General features: G+C 54.8%; 1 protein-coding gene across 12 annotated transcripts in view; it reads right to left on the bottom strand.

Moving 5' to 3' along the window:
- The window catches only part of Ttyh3 (tweety family member 3), a 28405-nt gene extending 8244 nt beyond the window's left edge, over nt 1-20161 (bottom strand). For 6 of the 12 annotated variants that reach the window (XR_015633965.1, XR_015633964.1, XR_015633967.1 and 3 more), the window contains exons 1-11: nt 19835-20161; nt 7007-7176; nt 6626-6737; nt 6294-6514; nt 5885-5980; nt 4778-4850; nt 4461-4536; nt 3429-3484; nt 2771-2863; nt 847-939; nt 517-653 (exon numbers count right to left, since the gene is read on the bottom strand). Coding sequence is in view for 2 of the 12 variants with exons in the window: in XM_087578265.1 (XP_087434391.1) it covers nt 517-653; nt 847-939; nt 2771-2863; nt 3429-3484; nt 4461-4536; nt 4778-4850; nt 5885-5980; nt 6294-6514; nt 6626-6737; nt 7007-7176; nt 19835-19957 (1250 nt within the window). In the remaining 10 variants the exon portion in view is untranslated. 12 annotated transcript variants of the gene reach the window in all.
- Between the last annotated feature and the right edge of the window lie 387 nt (nt 20162-20548).

Here is a 20548-nt window from a genome sequence, read left to right as displayed (position 1 = left end):
GGGCCACAGACAGCACCCATGGCTCCAGTGGAGAGAGGGGAGAGGTCTGAGAGATCGTCAGGGAAGGAAGCCTGACTCTCCATGTCTCCTCAACCTAGTCCTACGCTGAGGAAAATGAGGCGGGGGTCACGAGGCTCCTGACTTCAAAGATAAATACACAGGGGCCACATCTGGGGTTCCCAGCAGGATATGGCCACCAGAACTTCCTCCTGCAGAAGCCAAGTCCTTGCCGTCCACAGCTGTGCACATCTGTCCTGGGGCTTGTGGGAGACACGCTCTGCTGCAGTCTTCAGGGTGTAGGGCATGAAGCTAACACAAGGGGGCAGGAGAGGCTGGCTTTATCCCTGCCTGCAGTGGATGGATACATATCTGTTTCCACCTTTATAGGCTCACCTAACAGCAGGCAGCGCCAACCGGCTTCAGAGGCCTGGGAAGTATTCGGAGGTGAGGAAGTGCTTGTCTCTCACCTCCAGAGTGTACGGAATGTCCAAGCCCTGCACTCGGTGAAAACCTTACCTCTTCTGTTGCCAGGTGTGTGGAATGCTGCAGACGATGGAGCTGAACATGAGGGCTGTGACAAAGGAAAAGAGGGCCAGGTAGATGAGGCCCTCCACACCATCGTAGCAGAAGCCCGTCAGTGCCTGCACATAGTCCTGAGCAGAAGGAATGGGGCACAAAACCGGGGACAGGGAGAGAATTGAGGACAGGCAGTGAGATCTACTTGCTAGGCCACACTGATGTCTCTTATATGAGGCAGGATAGAAGACCCACCAAGCATCCCAAGGGCCACCCACCTCTTTCTGGTGGCTCCCCTCCTCCCCGCCCCCAGCTGCCCGGTGGCCTTACCAGGTGCAAGCTGCGGCAGTCCACCAGGGCGGTGAGATGTTGGAGATTCACCTCCGTGCCGTTGAGCACCTCCTGGACTCGGAGCAAGGGATCCTGGGGCGGACAGGTCATACATCACTTGGTGTTAGCATAATGACTGGGAAGACCCCGAGGAGCCACGGGACCCCCGGTGTCCTTCCATCTCCCAACTAGGAAGCCACCTCTGAACCTTTCCCTATACAGCCCCATTAGGGTTTTCAGAAAAGCAAGTCTGGGTTCCGTGACTTGGAAACAGGGACCAGGGAACCTCCAGATTCCTGTCCAATGTGGTCACTGCTAAGAGGACAGGTTTAATTAATTTTGTTAAGAGTCTTGCTGTTTACTGTGATTTCGAACTCATAATCCTCCTGCCTCAGCCTCTTGAATGCCGGGATTAGAGGTACATACACTACCACACCTGGCTGGATTTCCCTCACTGACATGTGTCGCTGACTGGGCCGTTCTACTCGTAAAAATCTTATTTTAGAAGGCAGAAGAAATGGCTCAACAGTTAAAAGAGCATTGGCTGCCCTTCTAGCGGACTCAGGTTGGATTCCCAGCACCTACATGGTGCCTCACAATTGTCTGTGACCCTAGTTCCAGATCTGATGTCCTCTGGCCTATACAGGAACCAACATGGTGTACGAACACACACACACACACACACACACACACACACACACACACACACACACACACACACATGCATGTGCAGAAAGTCATATTTTAGGCTGGTTCTGGTGTACAATCCCAGTGCTCCTCAGAAGCACAGGCAGGAGGATTACTGCATAGCGAGAGTCTTTTCTTTCTGTTTTTGTTGTTTTGCTTTTTTTTTCTTTTTTCTTTTTCTCTTCTTTTTCTTCTTCTTTTCTTCTTCTTTTTTCTTTTTTCTTTTTTTCGGAGCTGGGGACCGAACCCAGGGCCTTGCGCTTACTAGGCAAGCGCTCTACCACTGAGCTAAATCCCCAACCCCTTGTTTTGCTTTTTGAAAGACAAGAGTCTCACTCTGTAGCCCTGGCTGTCCTTGAACTTACAAAGATCCACCTGATTCTGCCTCTTGAATGCTGGCACTAAAGGACTGTGCCACCTCACCTGGATGCTGAACATTATTAAGGGGTCACCTATGATCTGGGAGCTTGTGCTAGGAAAACAGAAAGGCCCTGGTGTGAGGGACAGAGTTGTGTCCACGAACCGTGGGCTAAAGGCCCAACCCAGAACCTCAAAAAGTCACAGGTCAGAGGGAAACCTTTTCTTTTTTAGGGCTGGGATGGAATCCAGGGCCTAACATATGCCTGACGAGCACTTTGCACCAAGCCAGTGAGACATAGGTCTCACTGGCGCCCAGGCTAGACTCTCACTCTCTATGCAGCTGAGACTGACCTAGAAGGCCAGATCCTTCCCCAGTGTTCACCAAGAGTCAGGTGTGTGCCACAATATCCAACCAGGCCTTGTTTTTTTGAGATGGGGTTTGACCAGGTAGCCCAGGTTAGTCTATAATCCAAGATCTTGCCTCAGCCTCCTGAGTCATTCTATGATTATAGCCATGTCACTATTCCAAGCTTGTCTTACTTTTTGGTATAAAGAACAAAAACATTTCATTACATTTTATTTAGTGTGTGTGTGTGTGTGTGCGCGCGCGCTATGTGTATAAGCATGCACAGAAAGCACGGGAAGGTCAGAGGACAACACGTAGGAATCACTTCTTTCTTTCTGTCCACCATGTGGGTCTCTGGGATTGAACACAGGGTGTCAGGCTTGGTGGCAGAGACCCTCTCCATCTTTCCATTCTGAGCTACCTCACCAGCCTCTCAAATATTTTATAAACCTGTGGAAAATGTCCAAGGAAAAGGAGGGAGGGAGAAGAGAAGGTTCCCGTCAGTCAGGGCCACCCTTGCCCACCCCTCACCTTGGTGGCTGGGTGCTCCCGGGGGACAGTCTTCAGCAGCTCGGCAACGACATCTTGCATTTCCACGAGAGCCTTGTGGCTGCCTGACAGCTTCTGCTCCACAGAGAAATATGGAATCCAGTGGTTGCCAGCTGCTCCTCCTACCCCAGCCCTCCCAACAGGGGCAGCCCTCAAGGCCCCAAGTGGTTCAGTTATGCCTAACTCCATGCAATAGGCTACAGGAAACCCCTTCTCCCTGAAGGTACCCACGCAGGGGACAAAAGCCTGTACTCACTTCAGAGAGCAAAACAAAGCATTCTCAATGGAAGTGTATCTTCAGGATGCAAGGATACCCTCACCCCTTTAGCCTTAGGGGGTACAAGATACGGCTAGCTGGAACTGTCAAACTCTTCAAATGGGCTCTTCCCATACCTTCTCACACACACCAGTCAGCTAGCCTCTGTCCTGCAGGGCTGCTGAGGGAAGCCCCAAGAATGCAAGGCATCCTGAGGTTCCCCCATTACGTAAGTCGTCACAAGGATGGGACAGCAGATTAGCATCCCCAAGCTGGGCTAGCAGCTTCAGATACTTGGGCTTGGAGACTGGTCTCATGGCTCTTTCAGCCTCTCCCCACACCGTGTCCCTGGCCTTGGACACTCAGGACCAGCCTGGCTCTCACCTGCTGGAAGGGGTTGGTGGCACGGGGCGAGCAAGCCAAGTAGTATTGCAAAATGTCTGTGAAGAGAGGGGAGAGGTTGAGTGCAGGTCCTGCCTGTGTCTGTATGCAATTACGTGCATTCCCATTGTCCTCAAGAGTGCCCGCTTGTGTCTGGGTGTCCACATGTGCCAATGCTTGGAAATGGTACATGTCTGCATGCATGTGCTTCCACAGCCTTATATGTACATGCATTCACACACACACAGGCATGTGCGTTTGCATATGCGTGAGGCTGGGGCCCCTTAAGTGTGCAGGGCCCTCGGAGGTGGACCTCCCTGCTCTGAAGCACTAGGTGGAATGGGGTCCCAGTACACACACCCAGCCGTACGTTCTGCGTCCCATTTGGTTTCTAGGGCTGCAGGACCAGGGCCATGGCTCCTCACTTTCTCCCTGCAGTCAGGGTGTCAGAAGTCCTGTTGGTCCCACCTTGAGGGAACGTCCTTGCCCACTTCCACCAGCTCAAGCCCCCACTATCTGGGCCTGTGGCTCTCCGACAGCTTCTCCTTCCTTCCGTCAGCCAGCGGTCTTGGGAGGTTTTTGTTTATTTTATACTTTTGTGATTTTTGAGACAGTCTCACCCAGGTTGAGCCCGGGACTCAAGATCCTATTGCTATCACCTCCTGATTCCAGTGTGTGCTGTGCCCAACCTCAGGGCAGGAATACCACAGCAGGTCTTGGGCCTATCCCTTTCTTCCCCACTACAAAAGAAGCCCATACTCTCAGCTGTGGCTCAGCTTTCCACCCTCTCTGTTCCCAATTAGCTGCTTCACAGACATGGCGGGGGCTTCTGCCTCAGACATCCAGTAGAGATGCTGCTCCTGTTTAGCAAGTGTGCCTCCCCCTGGCTGCCTACTCAGAAGTAGCCTGGGCACTTGTTCCTGGCCTGCACCGCTTTTCCCTGAGGCCAAAGGCCCATGAGGGCAAGAATTCCTCGGCCTGCTCCACCTTGCTGTCTGTCCTGGGTCACTCCAGTCCGCATAGCCACAGACTCACCCCCACTCAGCACTGAGTACTCCTCCACCATCTTGGTCACAAAGGTGTCAGGATCTATGCAGAAGTCGCTGGAGCCCTGAGGCGGAGAAGGCAAGAAAGGGCTGGTGACCAAGCAGGGCCTCAGAGGGAAGCCAGGCCCGCCAGGAGTTCTCAGGAAGATTCTGCCCCCAGGACATGACCTTTGTTCAGGAGACAGAGTGCAATATAGGAAAAATGGGTTTGTGTGACCCAGGGCATGATGAGGGTTCATAGGAGTATGGCTTCCTAATCCCCACTAAAGCCCACCAGATGACAATTCCTGGGCCCCTGCCACTCACCACAGACACGGCCAGCTCCAAGCCCAATGCACCCCAGCTGATGACCAGGGCCAAGACACCCAGCAAGCAGACCCTTGGGGCAAAGAAGGCCTGTCAGGCTGGGAGGAGGGGACATGCCACACACACAGCCTAGGACAGAGTGCCAGGCCTGCAGAGCCTGGGCCTGGGGTCCTGACACACAGGATAGTAAGTTTTCCTATGGCCTGGTCTCTGAGCTACTTAAGGCCCAGGACCTGGACAAATGCTCTTCCTGACTGAGATGGGACCGAACTCATGCTTGGAGACAAGCAAGCAGCCTGGGCTCGGCTAGGGGACCCAGGGGCACCCTCGGTACATCCTGTTTATAAGAAATGGCGATCACATCAAGTCCTACAACTAGGCCAACAGCACCCGATCCTTTGCATGACTGCCCCTCCCTTCCTCCCCCTCCTTCCCTCCCCCTCCCTCCCTCCCTCTCCCTTCCTCCCTCCTTCCCTCCGTCCCTCAGGTCTGCTCCAGCCACACCGGCCTCTGCTCTTCTACGCACTGCCCAACTGCAGGCCTGCGTGCTAACCTGCCTTCCTTTCCCTCCCCAGTGTCGAAGCATCCTTTCCTCTTTTGGGCCTCTGTCCCTTCTTCTGGAGCTCCACGGGTGCACCGCACATTGACGAATGCCCTGCCCTGAGGTTTCCTGCCTAAGCTCAGCCACCCGACCCTCAGCTTCAGTGCAGCTATCCTGTGAGGCATGGAGGTGCCACTGGCAGGGCTGGAGCGTTCTCGGCTCAGCAGTGCCCAATCCATACAGGAACCGAGAGGTGACTGCTCAGGTGGAACAGTGACGTCACCTTGCAGCCTCCCCATTGGTAACCTTCAGAGGAGGTGGGTTTGGTACCAGTGGGTCACTTGCTCAAGGTGGCTGGCAAGGCAAGTGGCAGAGCTGGGCTGGAACCCAGCTGGGATGCCTGGTGTTTCCTCTACCGCCTTGAGACCTGGCCAGGTGGCTTATATGTAACCCCAGCGAGGAGGTGAGTCTCACTGACGGGGAGGAGACGGGCTCTGTTATCTCATCCCATCACCCCATTCCTCCATCCCCGGACCCACGGGAGCCCAACTTCCCCTCCGACTCACCCAACCAAGATACCCTTGGAGCTTCGGATGAGGCCCACCAGCACTAGGAGGCAGATGATGACATCGAGTAACAGCAGGCCCAGGTACCCCAGCCACCTGTGGATGCACACAGGCATTAAGGCTGACACGGATAAGGGCGGGGTAAGTAGCCCGGGACTTGTGTCTTTTTTTGGCAGGGTCTTGCTATTCAGCCCAGGTTGGCCCGGTGCTCTCTGCCCCTTGCCTCAGAGTCCCCAGTGTGGGGACTACAGTTGTACACCACCAAGCCTGACTTGATGTCAATTCTTGAGGAACGCAGTGCCCCCGCCCACAGGGATTCTTGCTGTGACTGGCAGTCTAAGGCTCAGGGACAAGGTAGAAAGTAGCCCCAGGGGGACGATGCTCTACGGGTGGGGTGGGAAAGACGCACCTGTACCAGTCGTAGAGGTCCACCTGTTCAGCTAGCACCTCCAGCGACACTCCGGGGTTCCTCCAAAAGGGGATGGCGGCAGTATAGCCCAGCAGTGTCCCCAGGAGGGTCTGCAGCCGCTGCACAGCCCTCAGCGGCTCTGGTCGCCCAGCCAGCTGCTTCTCCAGGCTCTGGAGGTTGGGCTCCGCTGTGCGGTTCAGGGCCGCAGCCGTGTCCCACACCTTGGAAAGGAGCAACAGAAGCTGGAGCCAGGGGCAGAGCTGTCACCTGCACCACCAGGTGCGCACAGAAGGTTCTAGAACACACGGGACACTCCCCAGCCAGCTACTCACTCGGTCCTGGACCCCTGCCACTGTGCGGTTGGCATGGCGGAGTGAGTAGGTGGCTCGATGAACGCCATCGCTGGTCTCCCCGTTGCCGTAGAATCCCACCGCGATGCCCGCACTAGGGGAGGCAGAGTCATTGGATTCAGAGCTTGCAGCCGAGCCTTCCCATCCGCCCAGGCCTGGTGCCAGTGGTCTCCGACCTCCTTACCCGTACCCCATGTCCTACAGTTTTATTGACCTTGCATTTTCCTGGCCCTGCTCAGTCCTCCAAGCCCTGGCTCCCAACATCCTCTTGTCTCCCATGCCCCCACCCTGCCTCCACCCAGGGCCCTTCAGCCGCTCCCTCCGGGAGAAGCCTCCGGCCTGGTCAAGCCCTCTCCCACTTACCTGCAGACCAATGTGGCGATGATGACGCACCAGGCGGTGCAGCAGCAGTCTGCATCCAGGTGCTCGTCTGTTTTCCTCCGCCGGCAGCATAGCCAGAAGGAATAGAAGAGCAGGAAAAGGAGGTCTAGGGCCAGGCAGGCCAGGGCAGCGGCCCCCAGCAGCAGCAACGCCTGAGAGCGGGCAGGTAGAGAGAAGAAGCACGCTAGAGGACACGGGGCTGGGGCATGGTTCTGCATTTTTAAGTCTGCCTGCTTTCCCCAGTAAAGAAACTTCAGAAGCCCTGTGTTGTGTCAGGTGTCACATGGCTGCAATTCTAGAACCCAGGAGGCTGAAGCAGGAGAGTTCCTGTGAGTTGGTATTCAGTCTGAGCAGTAGAGTAAGTTCAAAGGGGTGGACTACGGAGCAGAACTCTACCTCAAAAAACAAAAAGGGCTGGGACTGCAGTGATGGCTCAACCGGATGCTCTTCCAAGGGATAAGGGTTCAACACAGCACACACGTGGTAGTTAACAACTGTCTGAGACAACTGTCAGCAGGAGAGCCGACACCCTCCACTGGCCTCTGGGGGTATGAAGCATGCACGTGGTACACAGACACATGCAAACACCCATGCAAATAAAATAAAAATAAATCTTATTTAAAAAAAAAATCTGGGTCCGTGAGAGAGCTCAATAGACAGAGCTCTGGTACTAAGATACCCGAGTTCAATCCCAGGACCTGCATGGTGGAGGGAGAGGGCACCCCTGACTCCAGAAGTTCTCCGGTCTCCACATGTGAACCATAACAATGTGTCCTCCCCCACCACCACCCCTCCCACACACATTAGAAAGGTAGACAGGAAGGACAAGCCAGTAAACAGGCTTAGTAACGGAAGTGTGTTTTCAGCTCACTTCCTGTGCTGTGTACAAAAGCAGGGTGGTGTTGAACATCGATTACTGAACAACTGGGCCAAGTGAGAGATGCTACATGGTTACTTTCTCTGACCCTACCCAGGCTGTCCCCAGGCTCCGTGACTCTGAGCCTCTCCTGGACCCACCCCAACCTCTCCTCATCCTCCCTGGTCAGAGAGGGATTGCTGATGCCCCTTGGACAAGTGTGCCCTCCTTGGGGCCAGTGACGGAGCTACAGAGGCAGAACGACTCTGCCCAGCTCCCTGGGGACAACAGGCTGTTCCGTCAACAGCCCTGGCAACCCAGTGGGCCATTTCCCAGGAGACAGTTGCCAGGCAGCAAAAGGATGGTGCTCCCTGCTCCCTGCCCGCCCAGAAGCCAGCTGGCTCCCACACCTGGAGGCAGGCTTCTGCACTTTCCACCTGGCCATGGAGGTGCTGCCCGCACATCCAGTTAACGTGGGCCAAGAACTAGGGTTCTGTGATCCAAAGCCACGATGCTGTCCTGAAGGCTAAGGGGCCATTGGAACCTGGGCTTCTGATTGTGGCACAGTGCAGAAAAACCCTCAGACAGAGGCCAGAGCTCTACCAGGACACCACACATAGCCCATCTCCCACCAGCTTCACCTTGTCCCTCAACACTGTACCCTGTAGCTACCCGCAGTCTGGATGCTGCAAGGCACTAGAGGTAGGCATCTTGCTATGTTTGCAGTGTATAATATAAAGAGCCACCATCCTTGCATGGAGGGGAACCGGTACAGTGAGGGTGTGCCAGAGCCATCCTGTGAGCCCGAGTTCTTACATCAGAAAGTCCTCCAAAGCCCAGGAGAGCTAACCCAGGAGTACACAGACCGGTGGGGACAGGAGCAGGCCAGCTTGAAGCAGGCAATACAGATAGATTCCAGGACCTGCCTATAGACTATAGGCCAGTCATAGGTGCTTCACATAGACAGGGCTAGTGACTAGACCCTGCATAGTGGCCATCAGTAAACACCAGCATGCTTGAATGCAGCATCCCCTAGATTCCCTCTGATCTGTTGTCCGCCTGCTCATGTCTAGACATGGACAAAAGGTACCAGTCCTCGGTAGGTTCCCTCCTCACAGGTTAGAGGCAAAGGACTGTATAGGCCTGTGAGAGCAATGAACCACCCTCTCCCTGGGTGCCACCCTAGGACACCCATGTCAACCAGCCCCACTTTGGCCCACAAGTCTAGAGTGTACACCTCCTCACTGGAAGGGCTCTGGGGATGAATGAAGCCTGACACACGGCAGGCACAGCCTTTGGTTCTGCGGCCAGGGCACCCAGTGGTTCCTTGATCAGACCACATCTTCCCATTTGCTGGAAGGGAAAACATGTTTTGTAAGGTATGTCCCATGACAGGATCTGGGGTTGGGGGTGAGAATCCTGTTTGCAAATGGCACTGCTGTGTTGCAGAGGGATGCTCACAAAATGCCACAAGATGACAGGGACGTACAGGGACCAGCAGATGACAGCCTTTGTGCAGGGAGTTTACAGAAGGGAATGAGAGGAGCCCTGGATAGATGAACTCACTGGCTTTTGCCATCATGCCCGAAGACCTGAGTTCATGCCTTGGGACCACATGGCGGAAGGAGAGAACATGTTGATCTCTGCCTCCCCATCCACGGTATGTGTACATGGGTGCACACATACACACATGTACACACATAAATAAAAAAGAAAAACGGGCAGAGAATGTTAACCAATCTGCAGGGAAAAGAGCAGACAAGGTCACTGTCTGATATGGGGTCAGCATCGCTGGGGGGAGGAAAAATACACAAGCTGATGGGAACATAGGCTTTGACGTCCATTTTTGTGGGGAGCCCCTAGAGAAAGCTACATGACTTCAGAGGGGTGTGGGAAAAGACACATAAACCGAGGCTTACAGCTGGGAAAAGCACACACCCTTCTTGTCCACACTCAAACATTCAAGTCTATGTTCATACATGTGTTTGCAGTTGCACCCCCACACACACACACACAAGTATCAATAGGTATGGCCTTACCATTAACCTCAGCACTGGGGAGGCAGAGGTGGGCGGACCTCTGTGAGTCTGAGGCCGGCCCGGTCTACACAGTGAGATCCTGTCTAAGGAAAAAGTTAAGACAGAGAGATAGCCTTAAGAAACGCCATGGTAGACCCTGGGCTCCAACCTCATAGGTAGCAATGAATAGCCTAGTAAAAGCACCAGTGGAAGGGGAAGCCCTTGGTCCTGCCAAGACTGAACACCCAGTAAACGTGATTGTTGCGGGGAGGGTGGTAAAGGGGGGGGGGGATGGGGAGGGGATGCCTGTATAGAAGGGGAGGGGGAGGGGTTAGGGGGATGTTGGCCCGGAAACCCGGAAGGGGAATAACAATCGAAATGTAAATAAGAAATACTCAAGTTAATAAAGATTAAAAAAAAAAAAAGAAACGCCATGGTAGCGGGCAGTGGTGGCATACTCCTCTAATTCCAGCACTTGGGAGCAGAGGCAGTTGGACCTCTGTGAGCTGTAGCCTCTACGAAGAGAATTCCAGGGCATTTGGGGATATTACACAAAGAAAATTCATCTGAAAAACCAAAAAGAAAGAAATCCCATGGCCCACCCCCGCCCCCGCAAAACACACCTGGTATCCTGGGGCTCAAGGAAAGGGTGTCACCCAATAGTCTCAAAGTTAGTCAAGAGCTATGGGCAGTGACAGTCACACCAGGTGCTGGGCATTCTCAACTCCTACTCTCAGGGCAGCCAAGTGTCCACACCTGCTCTCCTCCCCCACCCTGGTCCTTCTGACCACATTTCTACCCCTGTGTCTTGGGGTCAGTTTGCATAGTACCAATGGGGTGCTAGAACGTGATGCCAAGCTCTTAGAGGGGACGGAATGCTACAAGTCTAGGAGAGACTATCCTCCCGTCTACCCAGGACCTGTGCCCAGAGAATGTGTTCACCACAGAAGGAATACACTGGGCACTTTTCGGCAGGACCTATTCCTTCCAGACGGGGCCCACTGTAATGAGTCCCTGGCCAGGGGCAGCCAGTAGGAACTGAGCCCCAGGAGTGGGACGGATGGCGCTCTCTGGTTTACATCGGGGAGAGCTTGCCAGCACAGACACTTTGAGGCCCTATGGGACGGCTGGCTGAGACAGCGTGACTCTCTTCCCAAGTCTCTGAGGCCACATCCCACAGGCCATGCTTCCATGGGGGCACTAGGCCAGTGTACTCAATGACAGGGCAGCCACCACTGCCCGCAGGCCATTGAGGATGATAATAGGAAATGCCACTCAGCATCTAGGCTCTGACCGCATGGAATTTTCCGTCTGTGGTAAAAGTGAGCTAGAGGCTCAGTCGGGTGGGGCGGGCACTCATCCCTGTCCTGGGCTACTGGTCACAGTGTGGGCTGCAGGAACCAGGCTCCCAGCAAAGGTAGGCAGGGGACAGCATGGTCCCCAGTTCCCAGTAGTCCCCCCGCCCTCCGATGCGATACCATGAGTCACATCACATATGCACCTCTCACACATGTGAGGCCAGGAGCAAGCCTCCAGGTGGGATCTGTCTTACGTTAGGGCTGTTACTGCTGTGAGGAAACACTCATGACTGAAGAGCAAGCTGGGAAGGAAAGGGTTTACTCAGTGTATATTTCCAGATCAGAGTCCTCTGTTGGAGGAAGTCAGGGCAGGAACTCGAGCAGGGCAGGAACTTGGGGGGCAGGAGCTGACACAGAGGCCATGGAATGGTGCTGCTTACTGGCTTGCATCCCCTTGCTCACTCAGCCAGCTTTCCTAGAGAACCCAGGACCTCCAGCCTAGGGATGGAACCGCCCACAATAGGCTGGGCCCTCAATAACTAAGAAAACACCTTTCAGCCAGGGCTTGGGGAGGCATTTTCTCAATTTCGGCCCCCTCATTTCAGATACCTTTAGTTTGTGTGTCAAGTTGACATAGAGAAGCCAGCACAGCACTGTGGGGCTCTGGGCCCACCAGTGTGGGAGCATCTGGACGGTCGTCTAAAGGGAACATAAAGTCACAACCTTCCTGGGAATGGACCAGAGTCTCATCTGTCTGCCTGGAGTGGGGATAAATCACTATAATGGACTAAGGATGTAGGCTGAGACTGCATTCTGCCTGGGACACCAGAGGGCTTTAAAGACCCCAACAGCACAGGTCAGTGGTCATGGGAAACAGGAAGTAGAATTGGGTCATATAGACTACCACTGTGGGGTCATGGGTTCCTGGCTGGGTACCCTAGGAGATCCAGGACTCAGACAGCCCTGTGATATTGAGCCCAGGAAGGGGTCAGAGAGCAGAAGTCACAGGGAGCAGGTCAGGGAGCAGGAGTCCAGGGCACAAGGTTGGGATGGACATGGACAGGACGCGTGAGAGGGGGCAGGGAAGTGAGACCCTCTTCCTTGCACAGAAAGCTTCCAATGGTAACCTTTTATCTGCCAGAGGAAAAAGATAAAATATGAGGTGGCATGGGGGGAGGGAGCTCTTATCCCAAAAGCTGGCTGGATCAGGCTAAGATTCCACATGCATCTTGGGCTAGAGCGAGGAAAGGGGAGGGCCCACCAGGCTGAGCCCAGGCCCAGGGATCACGAGGGATACACAAGTAGCTCGGCGTACAGCTGGCTCAGCATGTATGAGCCACAGACCAGATTCCCTGAGGCTCAGGCTTGGGGGACCCCAGACTACTAAGTGGAGCCAACTCATCTGTGCCTCAGACATCCAGTGCTGGCCAGGAAGCCCACTCTCAGCCCCACGGTGGGGATCCAGGGTCCTCCGCCCACTGTCCCTGATGGGCTGCCAGGGTGCTGAGCTGGCTGCATGACCATGGGCCCCCCACCCCCAACACACTGGGCTGAGGAACCAGTGATGCTGGCCAGAAATTAAAAACAGATTTTCCATCGGGCCAGGCTTGGGTTTCACAAATTCCATGACAGTGAGTTCGTGGCAGGGCTGAGAGAGAGCGAGGTTAGTTGATGGCTGCTCTGGGGACCTAGAGGGAAGAGGGGAATGGGGACCCAACTTCCTACAGCTGTTATTCCACCCTGAGATTTTAAGCTGAGGTATGCAGAGCTAGGCAGTCATACACTAGTGTCCCTCAGGACTCATTCTAAAGGCATCCACTGTCAGATACGGTGACAGGCCCCCTCCTCAAACCTCTGCTCAGGGAACCCTCAGGAAAGTGTCCCCATGTCTCCATCTCCGGCAGGGCAAGTGGCTCCTGGCCCTGTGTCGCAGTTCCCAGGACGCCCGTCAGAGCTTCTCCTTTCTAGGCTGCAGCAGCCACCAATCGGGACCAAGGACACCAGAAACCACTAATAGATATGTGCATCCTAGTTTGACAGACTATACAAAGAGTATATAAGTATATATACTTATATACTTATATACTACTTATATATACTTATATAAGTATATAAGTATATAAGTCCAATATGGTCTGGCCTACATGGTCACATGTCCAATCCCTCAGTGACCATGTGAAGTATTTCCCATTTTCCTGACCCCAAGGCCCTGGCTTCATAGCAAGGTTCCTCTTTTAGGCTTTACCAGAACTGTTGGGGGGGCGGGGGTTGCAGTCAGGGGAACCCACAGCGGCTCCAAAGCTGGGTCCACAGGGAAAGGCCAGGAGCCCCAATCCATTTGCCGATCCCAAGGGCCTCTGCCTCAGGAGGACAAAAATGTCCAACTCCAACTACTTGAGGAAGAGGCTCCCCTAGAAAAGAGTTTAGAAAGGAACAATATACGGCCTTTGAACAGGGCATTTGGCATCGAGAGGTCAGGGCAACAGAGCACACAACTGCCCCAGAGTGTGACCAAGAGCTCCAGGGAGTGGCAATGACCTAGCGTGGGCCCCAGGTAGCAGGGTGCCATGATGGGTGAGGCAAGAGAGGGGAGCAGTTGAGAAAGGTTGACAGGGAATCTCACGGTCAGCTGAGTCTAGCAGGAAGCCAGAGAGAAGTAGCATCCCCTGGAGAAAGCTTAGGATGGCCTTTGGGACGTCTGACTCCAACCTCTACTCAGGAACCTCTGGGTTGATTGTTGTGTTCATCTGGGGACAGGGCCACACGTAGGCCAGGTTGGCCTCAAACCCCCTATGTAGAAAAGGGCGGCCTTGATTTCCTGATCCACTGTCTCCACCTCCAAGTGCCGGGATTACAGGTGTGCACCACTACCTTGGTTTATGTGGGGCTGAACTTTGATACAGGCTAGGCAAACACATTACCAACTGAGCAAGCTACAAAACACAGTTTGTTTTAATTTTATCATTATATTTAAATTTATTATTTATATGGTGGGGGGGGGGGGGCGACGACCATATATGCCACTATACACATGTGGAAGCCAGAGGCAACCTTGTAAGGCTGGTTCTTCCTTTCCCTTTACGAGGGATCTGGGGTCTGAATCCAGGTCTTCAGGCTTGTGCACCAAGCGCCTTACCCACTGAACCATCTCAATGAACCTGCTTTTAAGACAGGATATGCCGTCATGTTAGCCTCAAACTCATGATACCTCTGCCTCTCTCAAGTGTGAGGACTATAGCCAGGTACCATTCCCACCTCACCAGCAGAAGCCTTCTTCATTTTTTCTTCTGAGACAAGATTTCTTCTGGGTAGCCCCAGCCGTCCTGAACTCAACCAGGCTGGCCTTGAAGTCAGAGATCCGCCTGTACCTGGGATCAAAGCCGTATGCCACCACTGCCTGGCTAGAAGCCTTCTTAAAGCTTCTTCTTGGGAATTTGGAGGGCCCAAGACTGCATGGCCAGAGATGGCCACGGGGCTGATCATGGTACTGTCTGAGGCTCCTATAGCAGACGCCATGGCATAGCCGATCACAGAGCCTGATCAAATGGCACAGCATTTTCCAGATCTAGGCAGTGTAGCCCTCCCACACCCACCCTGAATAGAGTGGATGCTATGGTCCAGGGCCACAGTCCTACCATCCCTGGCCTTAAGTAACTACTGATTCAGACTTGGTCCATGATGTTCCCCTGGGACTCAGTAATTAGCCACAATGCACAAGCATGCACAGCCAAGCAGGTCTCGTAGGGACTTGCCTGCCTCCCTTAATATGGGGCCCCTATTCCTTGTACCATCATCTCCCACCAGAGGTTGCTCTAGAAGCTTCCACCCAGCTCCAGACTGGGGGCAGGGGGCAGGGGGCAGAAGAGCGGTGTAGAAGGGTTCTGTATGGGTCCTTTTCTCACTTGCAACTTCAGAGTTCTGGTCAGCACTATGAGATGCTAGGAAGCACCCAAAAGTACTGAGAATCTAAACGAAGGCTGGAGACGTAGCTCAGTTGGTAAGAACGCTCGCCTAGAATGTGAAGTCTAGGTTCCATCTACGGAGCCCCTGCCCCTTGTAGCATCATCTCCACCCAGAGGTTGATCTAGAAGCCTCCACTTAGCTCCAGATGGGGTGGAGTTTCGTGGGTACTGATGAAGTGGAGACAAGCTCATCCTTAAGATCCTGGGTTCAAGGCCAGCCCTTACATGAGATGGCTCAGTGGGTACCACACTTCTGAATAACAACTTGAGTTCAGATATCCAGAACCGAGATAAAGCTGAATTCGGCAGTGTGCATCTGAAATCCCAGCACTACTGTGGATGGTAAGATGGGAGGCAGAGACAGGAGAGTCCCCAGAAGCTTGCCTGCCAGCCAGCTAGCCTGGCATCTGCATGTGCAAACGACAAGAGACTCCTACCTTGAACACGGCACAAGGACAGGAATGCACACACACACCAAACATGTGCATATATGTATTACACACACACATACACCCCCCACACACATACACAACCTATACACATACACACATACCCCTACACACACACACACACACACACACACACACACACGTGCGCGCGCAATTCAAAAACAAAGCAAACGATTTGCAAAAATGAGACAAGGCTTAAGGTGAACCTCAGTGGCAGACCACGTGTCTAGCACGCACTTGGCTCTGAGTTTGATCTCCAGCACTGGGGTGGGGGTAGGGGAGGGAGAGAGAAACATGGCAGCATGCAATATAACTCCGGTTTCAAGTGGCGTCATCCCAAAAATGCAAGCGCGTGGACGGACTCCAGCTGGGTAGCTCCTTTATCTTCCCATGCCGCCCCCCCCCCCAACCCGTGTGTCCCACAGATGCACACGGCCTGTGGAAGCTGGGAGCAAAGATAAGGCTGTTTTTTCAGACAGAGCTCATTTCCTGAGTAGTCAGAAGGATGACAAGCCAGCCCTGCCCAGAGGACACAGCCAAGCTGCCAACCTGCCTGCCATGCCGCTGACCTTGTACACTCAGGGACTCTTAGGAGCCAGCTGCAAGCTCTAGGAGCGGATCCCTGGCCCCAAGGGCTATTTAGCTAGAACCTGAATAGTGGCCTGTGACACAGGGAGCCCAGTACCTCCTAGGCAACATGTTCCCCTGTGCTATACAGACAGAGGGTCTCTGGGCTGACACCCTTGAGCTTCTCCACCTCAAGCCTTGCCTACTCTATTCCCGTTATTTAAGGCTCCTCAAGCCCTTACTATACCGCCTGGGTCCCTCCCTTGCTTTTAATTGATGTTACTGCAGATCAAACTCAGAGCTAGGCAAGTGCTAAGCTGGATTCCCTACGCCTACCCCTAACCCCTCTTTAAAAGATAGGATCTGCTAAATTGCTGGTTTTGAACTCTTCTGCAGGCTTGGGTGGCCTTGAACTTGCCTCCCCAGTAGCTGGGATGACAGGTTTGCACTGCCAGGCCTAAGTCTTATCGGCATCTGAGCCTCAGGAAGGATGGGAAATGGTCCCACAAGCTGGTGGACAAGTGCTAGCAGCTATCTAGATGGCTAATGTGCTGCTGGCCCTCTGTATACCAGGACTGGGCTGCTACACAGTGAGTCAGAGGGAAAGCTGGTGAGTCCCAAGTCTTGGCTGGCAGTCTCCACGGCAGGCTAGGTAACACCTCCTCCAGGAAGCCTTCTCAGACTGCCAAGCCCCAACAGCCCCTGCTCTTACTCCATCGCTAGCAATAACAGTTCTCCATCAGCAAACGGCTCGGGGCCTGCCCTGAACTGACAGACAGTGAACCACAGAGGGACTGGAAGCAAGGAGTGCGAACTGGAGAGAAGCAGGCTCGTGAGGGCTAACAGAAGACCCAAAGCAGATATTTACCCCACACCATAACCAGGTCAGAAGCTGTCAATATCTACCCTGAGAGGGTCTGAAGCCCAAGCCTAGGAACTACAGCAGCCGGAATGGGACCAAATGAAAATCACGACTTCAGTCGGGACAAGCTGGCTGCGGGCCATGTCAGGTCCCAGAGTCTCTGGGTCCCGTTCTGTCTACTGCTAGGACTTCAGTTCTTCCCCGTGAGGTGAATGCACCTACCCACACAGATGCTTCTAAAATCCAGATACCCCAGTGAAATGGGGGAGCTAAGGGATGCTGGGGATAGCCCAACCCCAGAGGAGCCTAACCAGCAGCTTCCGGGGAGACTGCCTGGTAAGAAACCAGTATAGAATCAGATCAGACTGGCAGAGCCCTTCCCGTCATGAAGATGCCATGAGCTTCCACCAGATGACTGACTCCGGGCGGTCCTTCTACTCAGCACCGTTACAGGCATCTAAGAGGGGGACCAATCACACTCAGAGACACTCGGTGTTAACACAACGAATGGACAGTGTGCAGCCTGGGTAAAAGCTGTGTGGACTGCTGATGCTGTCTGCTGGCTTTACATAAACACGCTGGTTTTATACTGGCTCCTCACCAAGCCAGGCAGCATCAGGGTCTGAGAGAGCCTTGCGACAGCCAGTCCACCCCTGCTGTGGGCTCCAGGGGGTATGGGTAAAAGATCTCCCCCAGTGCTCCCTGATTTGAGACCAAGCCTTAGCGTGTACAATACAGACAGCTGCACAGCCCCGTGTAAAAGGAGGCAAGAACAGGCAGCTCCACACAGGGCTTGACTGGGAGTCTAATTGTGGGTTCCATCGGGTTCCAGACAGTGGGCCGTGAGTATAAAAGAGCAAAAGACGTGCCTGGTATCCCCAGTCTAGGAGATGCAGCGGCATCTTCCCTAGTGGGGCGCAGTTCAGGTACGGTCAGGGTGAATTGCTAAGAGGGTACCCTAGGACAGGAAAGCCACCCCATGTATGGATACGAAACCATACACACAGAGTCAGCGATACCTCACCAGGGAAGATGGTAGAAAACACTACCCACCCACCCAGAGGGGGAGCTCCTGCCTTTCTCCCCACAGGTGACCCTGCAAAACCATCAGTCCCGATTCCAAGACGAAGTGAAGAAGCTCAGAGACACTGAGCGGTTGCCTAAGGCATCAGTTCAAAGAGGGCAGGGGCACCAAGCGCATCCACAGTCCCGGCCTCGGAGCGGAGGCGGCAGGGAGGGAGCCAGGCTGGGTTCCACAACGTGAATTATTCAGTGGCTAATTCTGCTCCTGGGAGAGGAGGCAGGAGGGAGAGTGAGTCAGAGGCCTCCCACAGTGGAGCGGCAAAAGCAGGCAGGACCAGGCTCAACTGGGGCCACAGAGCTGTGGGCCCTTAGATCTAAAGACCTATAGAGCTGGGCCTGAATCACTTCCTTCAGATTCCCAAGGGCTGCAGGGACTGAATCCTCACCCTCTCCCTGTCACAACTGTGCCAGAAAAGCGACAAGTTCCTCCTGCAGCAGGAGCAGGTGGCAGCCCACCGACCTCAGGAATGCTACCTGGCTGCCCCATGTGCCAGTGGACCATCGAAACGGACGGGCAGGCAAACCCTGGGTAGGCAACTTTCCAAGAATAGCTCATACAGTTCTTCCAGGAAAGAGCATAACAACACCATCGCACAGTAAGAAAACCACACGTGTCCCTCCACCCCAACCCAACCCTTCGGGTCTTCCCCCAAAGTCCCGAGGTGAGGTCCCAGTCTTGCATCTCCTTACTGTCTCTCAGGCTCAGGCCTTGCCCTACCCCTCACACCTGTTCTAATCTGCTCAGGAACATCAGAGCTGCTGGAGCTGGGGCCAGGTAGGCATAGAGTGGGAGCAGGGACAACCCTGTGCTCGCTCGCCCTCAACTTCCAGTTTTCAGCAAGATGAGGATGGCTGCAGAGATATTTGGCACTGCCCCGGGAGGACTTGATTCCCAGGCTACTGTCCCAGGAGCCCCTGGACAGAAACTCTGAAGTGCTTGGTGACCAAATGGGCTGACCATTCTTTTTTTTTTTTTTTTCTGGAATCTGGAGCAGGAAGGAAAAGCCCACAACCCTGGTTCCCCTGCTCTGCACTCAAATGACAGTGGTTCAGTAGTGGGGGTGGTGCTGCGACTTGGCAGGACGCCAGACTTAGGGCTTTGAGGGGAGAGGGCTGCCAAGTGCCCCATGGCCCCCGGCCCAGACTGAGGCCCACTCACCCCACTTCAGCCAGGCCTCATTTTCCACCCTGAGTTGAGAGACTGCTGGCACCCTGGTTTCCCACAACCACGCGACACCCTGTGTACATCCCACAGCCTGACCGTGAAGCAAGGGGTCATTAGCAGCCACAGAAGGCTGGCCATGGCCCAGGCTCCTCACCCACCAACAGTCTGGCAACGGGATTCCCTAGCTGGGGGAAGAGGACGAGGAATACCTTCCTGCCTGAACCCAGGGTTCCAGCCTCGGATAGCGGGGGTGGGATAGGGAGGGGTTCTGCTGGAGAGCAGCTGACTGCCTAAAGGATGAAGATGGGCCTGCCAGGAACCCATAGGATCAGAGGGGGTCTATCAGGAGAGGGAGACAGCTCCGTCAATCCAGACAGGAGGCCCTGGTGACACGGAGGGGTTGAACAGCTTCCAGGGGGCTTTCGACTTAATCCCTGGAAAGGTTATCAGTGAACCGAAGGCGACCCCAAGAATGAAAGGGGAAGCTCCAGCCCCTTGGGAGGGGCCATGACCCGGGGCCCCTGACCCCACACCCGGGGGCGCGCGTCACCTGCTGGTAGTCAGCGTCCTCGGGCCGGAATTGGCTGCTGGTGGCCTCCCACCGCAGGTCGAAGTGCGGCAGCCGGTGCAAGAGGCTCACCCACCAGGGCGCCGCGTAGCTGACCCCGGCCATGGCGGGCGGGCGGCCGCTGCGCCGGGCTTCCCTCGCTGCCGGATGCACGGGGCTCAGGGACCCGCCGACCCCTGCTCAGCTGCCCTCATCGTGCCTGCTACCAGGGGCCCCGGCCCGGCCCGGCTCGGCCCGGCTCGGCCCGGCTCGGCTGCGCTCGGCTCCGCTCGGCCGCCCGCGCCCGCCGCCTCTTTGTTCACCGCCGCTGCCGCCGCCCCCTCCGCGCACCCGCCTGCTCGCCTTCAGGCCCCACCCCCACACCACCATAGGCCCGCGGCTCTCAGGCCCCACCTCAGCCATCCTCCCGGTCTTTAGCCCCGCCTCCACACCGCTATTGGCCGGCATCTCGCAGACCCCGCCCATACCAGGGCAGTCTCTGCCCCGGGGCTGCCATTGGCATTTCTCCCATAAGCCCTGCCCTCTGCATTGCCATTGGTCCTTTTTCCTACTAGTCACAGCTCTCGTCTTAGGCAGGACCCTCTACCTTTTCGGCCATTTCTTGCCTGTAGACCACGAAGGCTGGAATCCAAGGTTCACTGTAGCTTCCTGCAAGTCTGTCCCATGCCTTTGCTCTCTAATTTGATCTTTACACCT

This window comes from Rattus norvegicus, chromosome 12 (assembly GCF_021556685.1).
Source record: "Rattus norvegicus strain SHRSP/BbbUtx chromosome 12, alternate assembly SHRSP_T2T, whole genome shotgun sequence".
NCBI lineage: Eukaryota > Metazoa > Chordata > Mammalia > Rodentia > Muridae > Rattus > Rattus norvegicus.
This window is presented reverse-complemented; position numbering and strand designations above follow the sequence as displayed.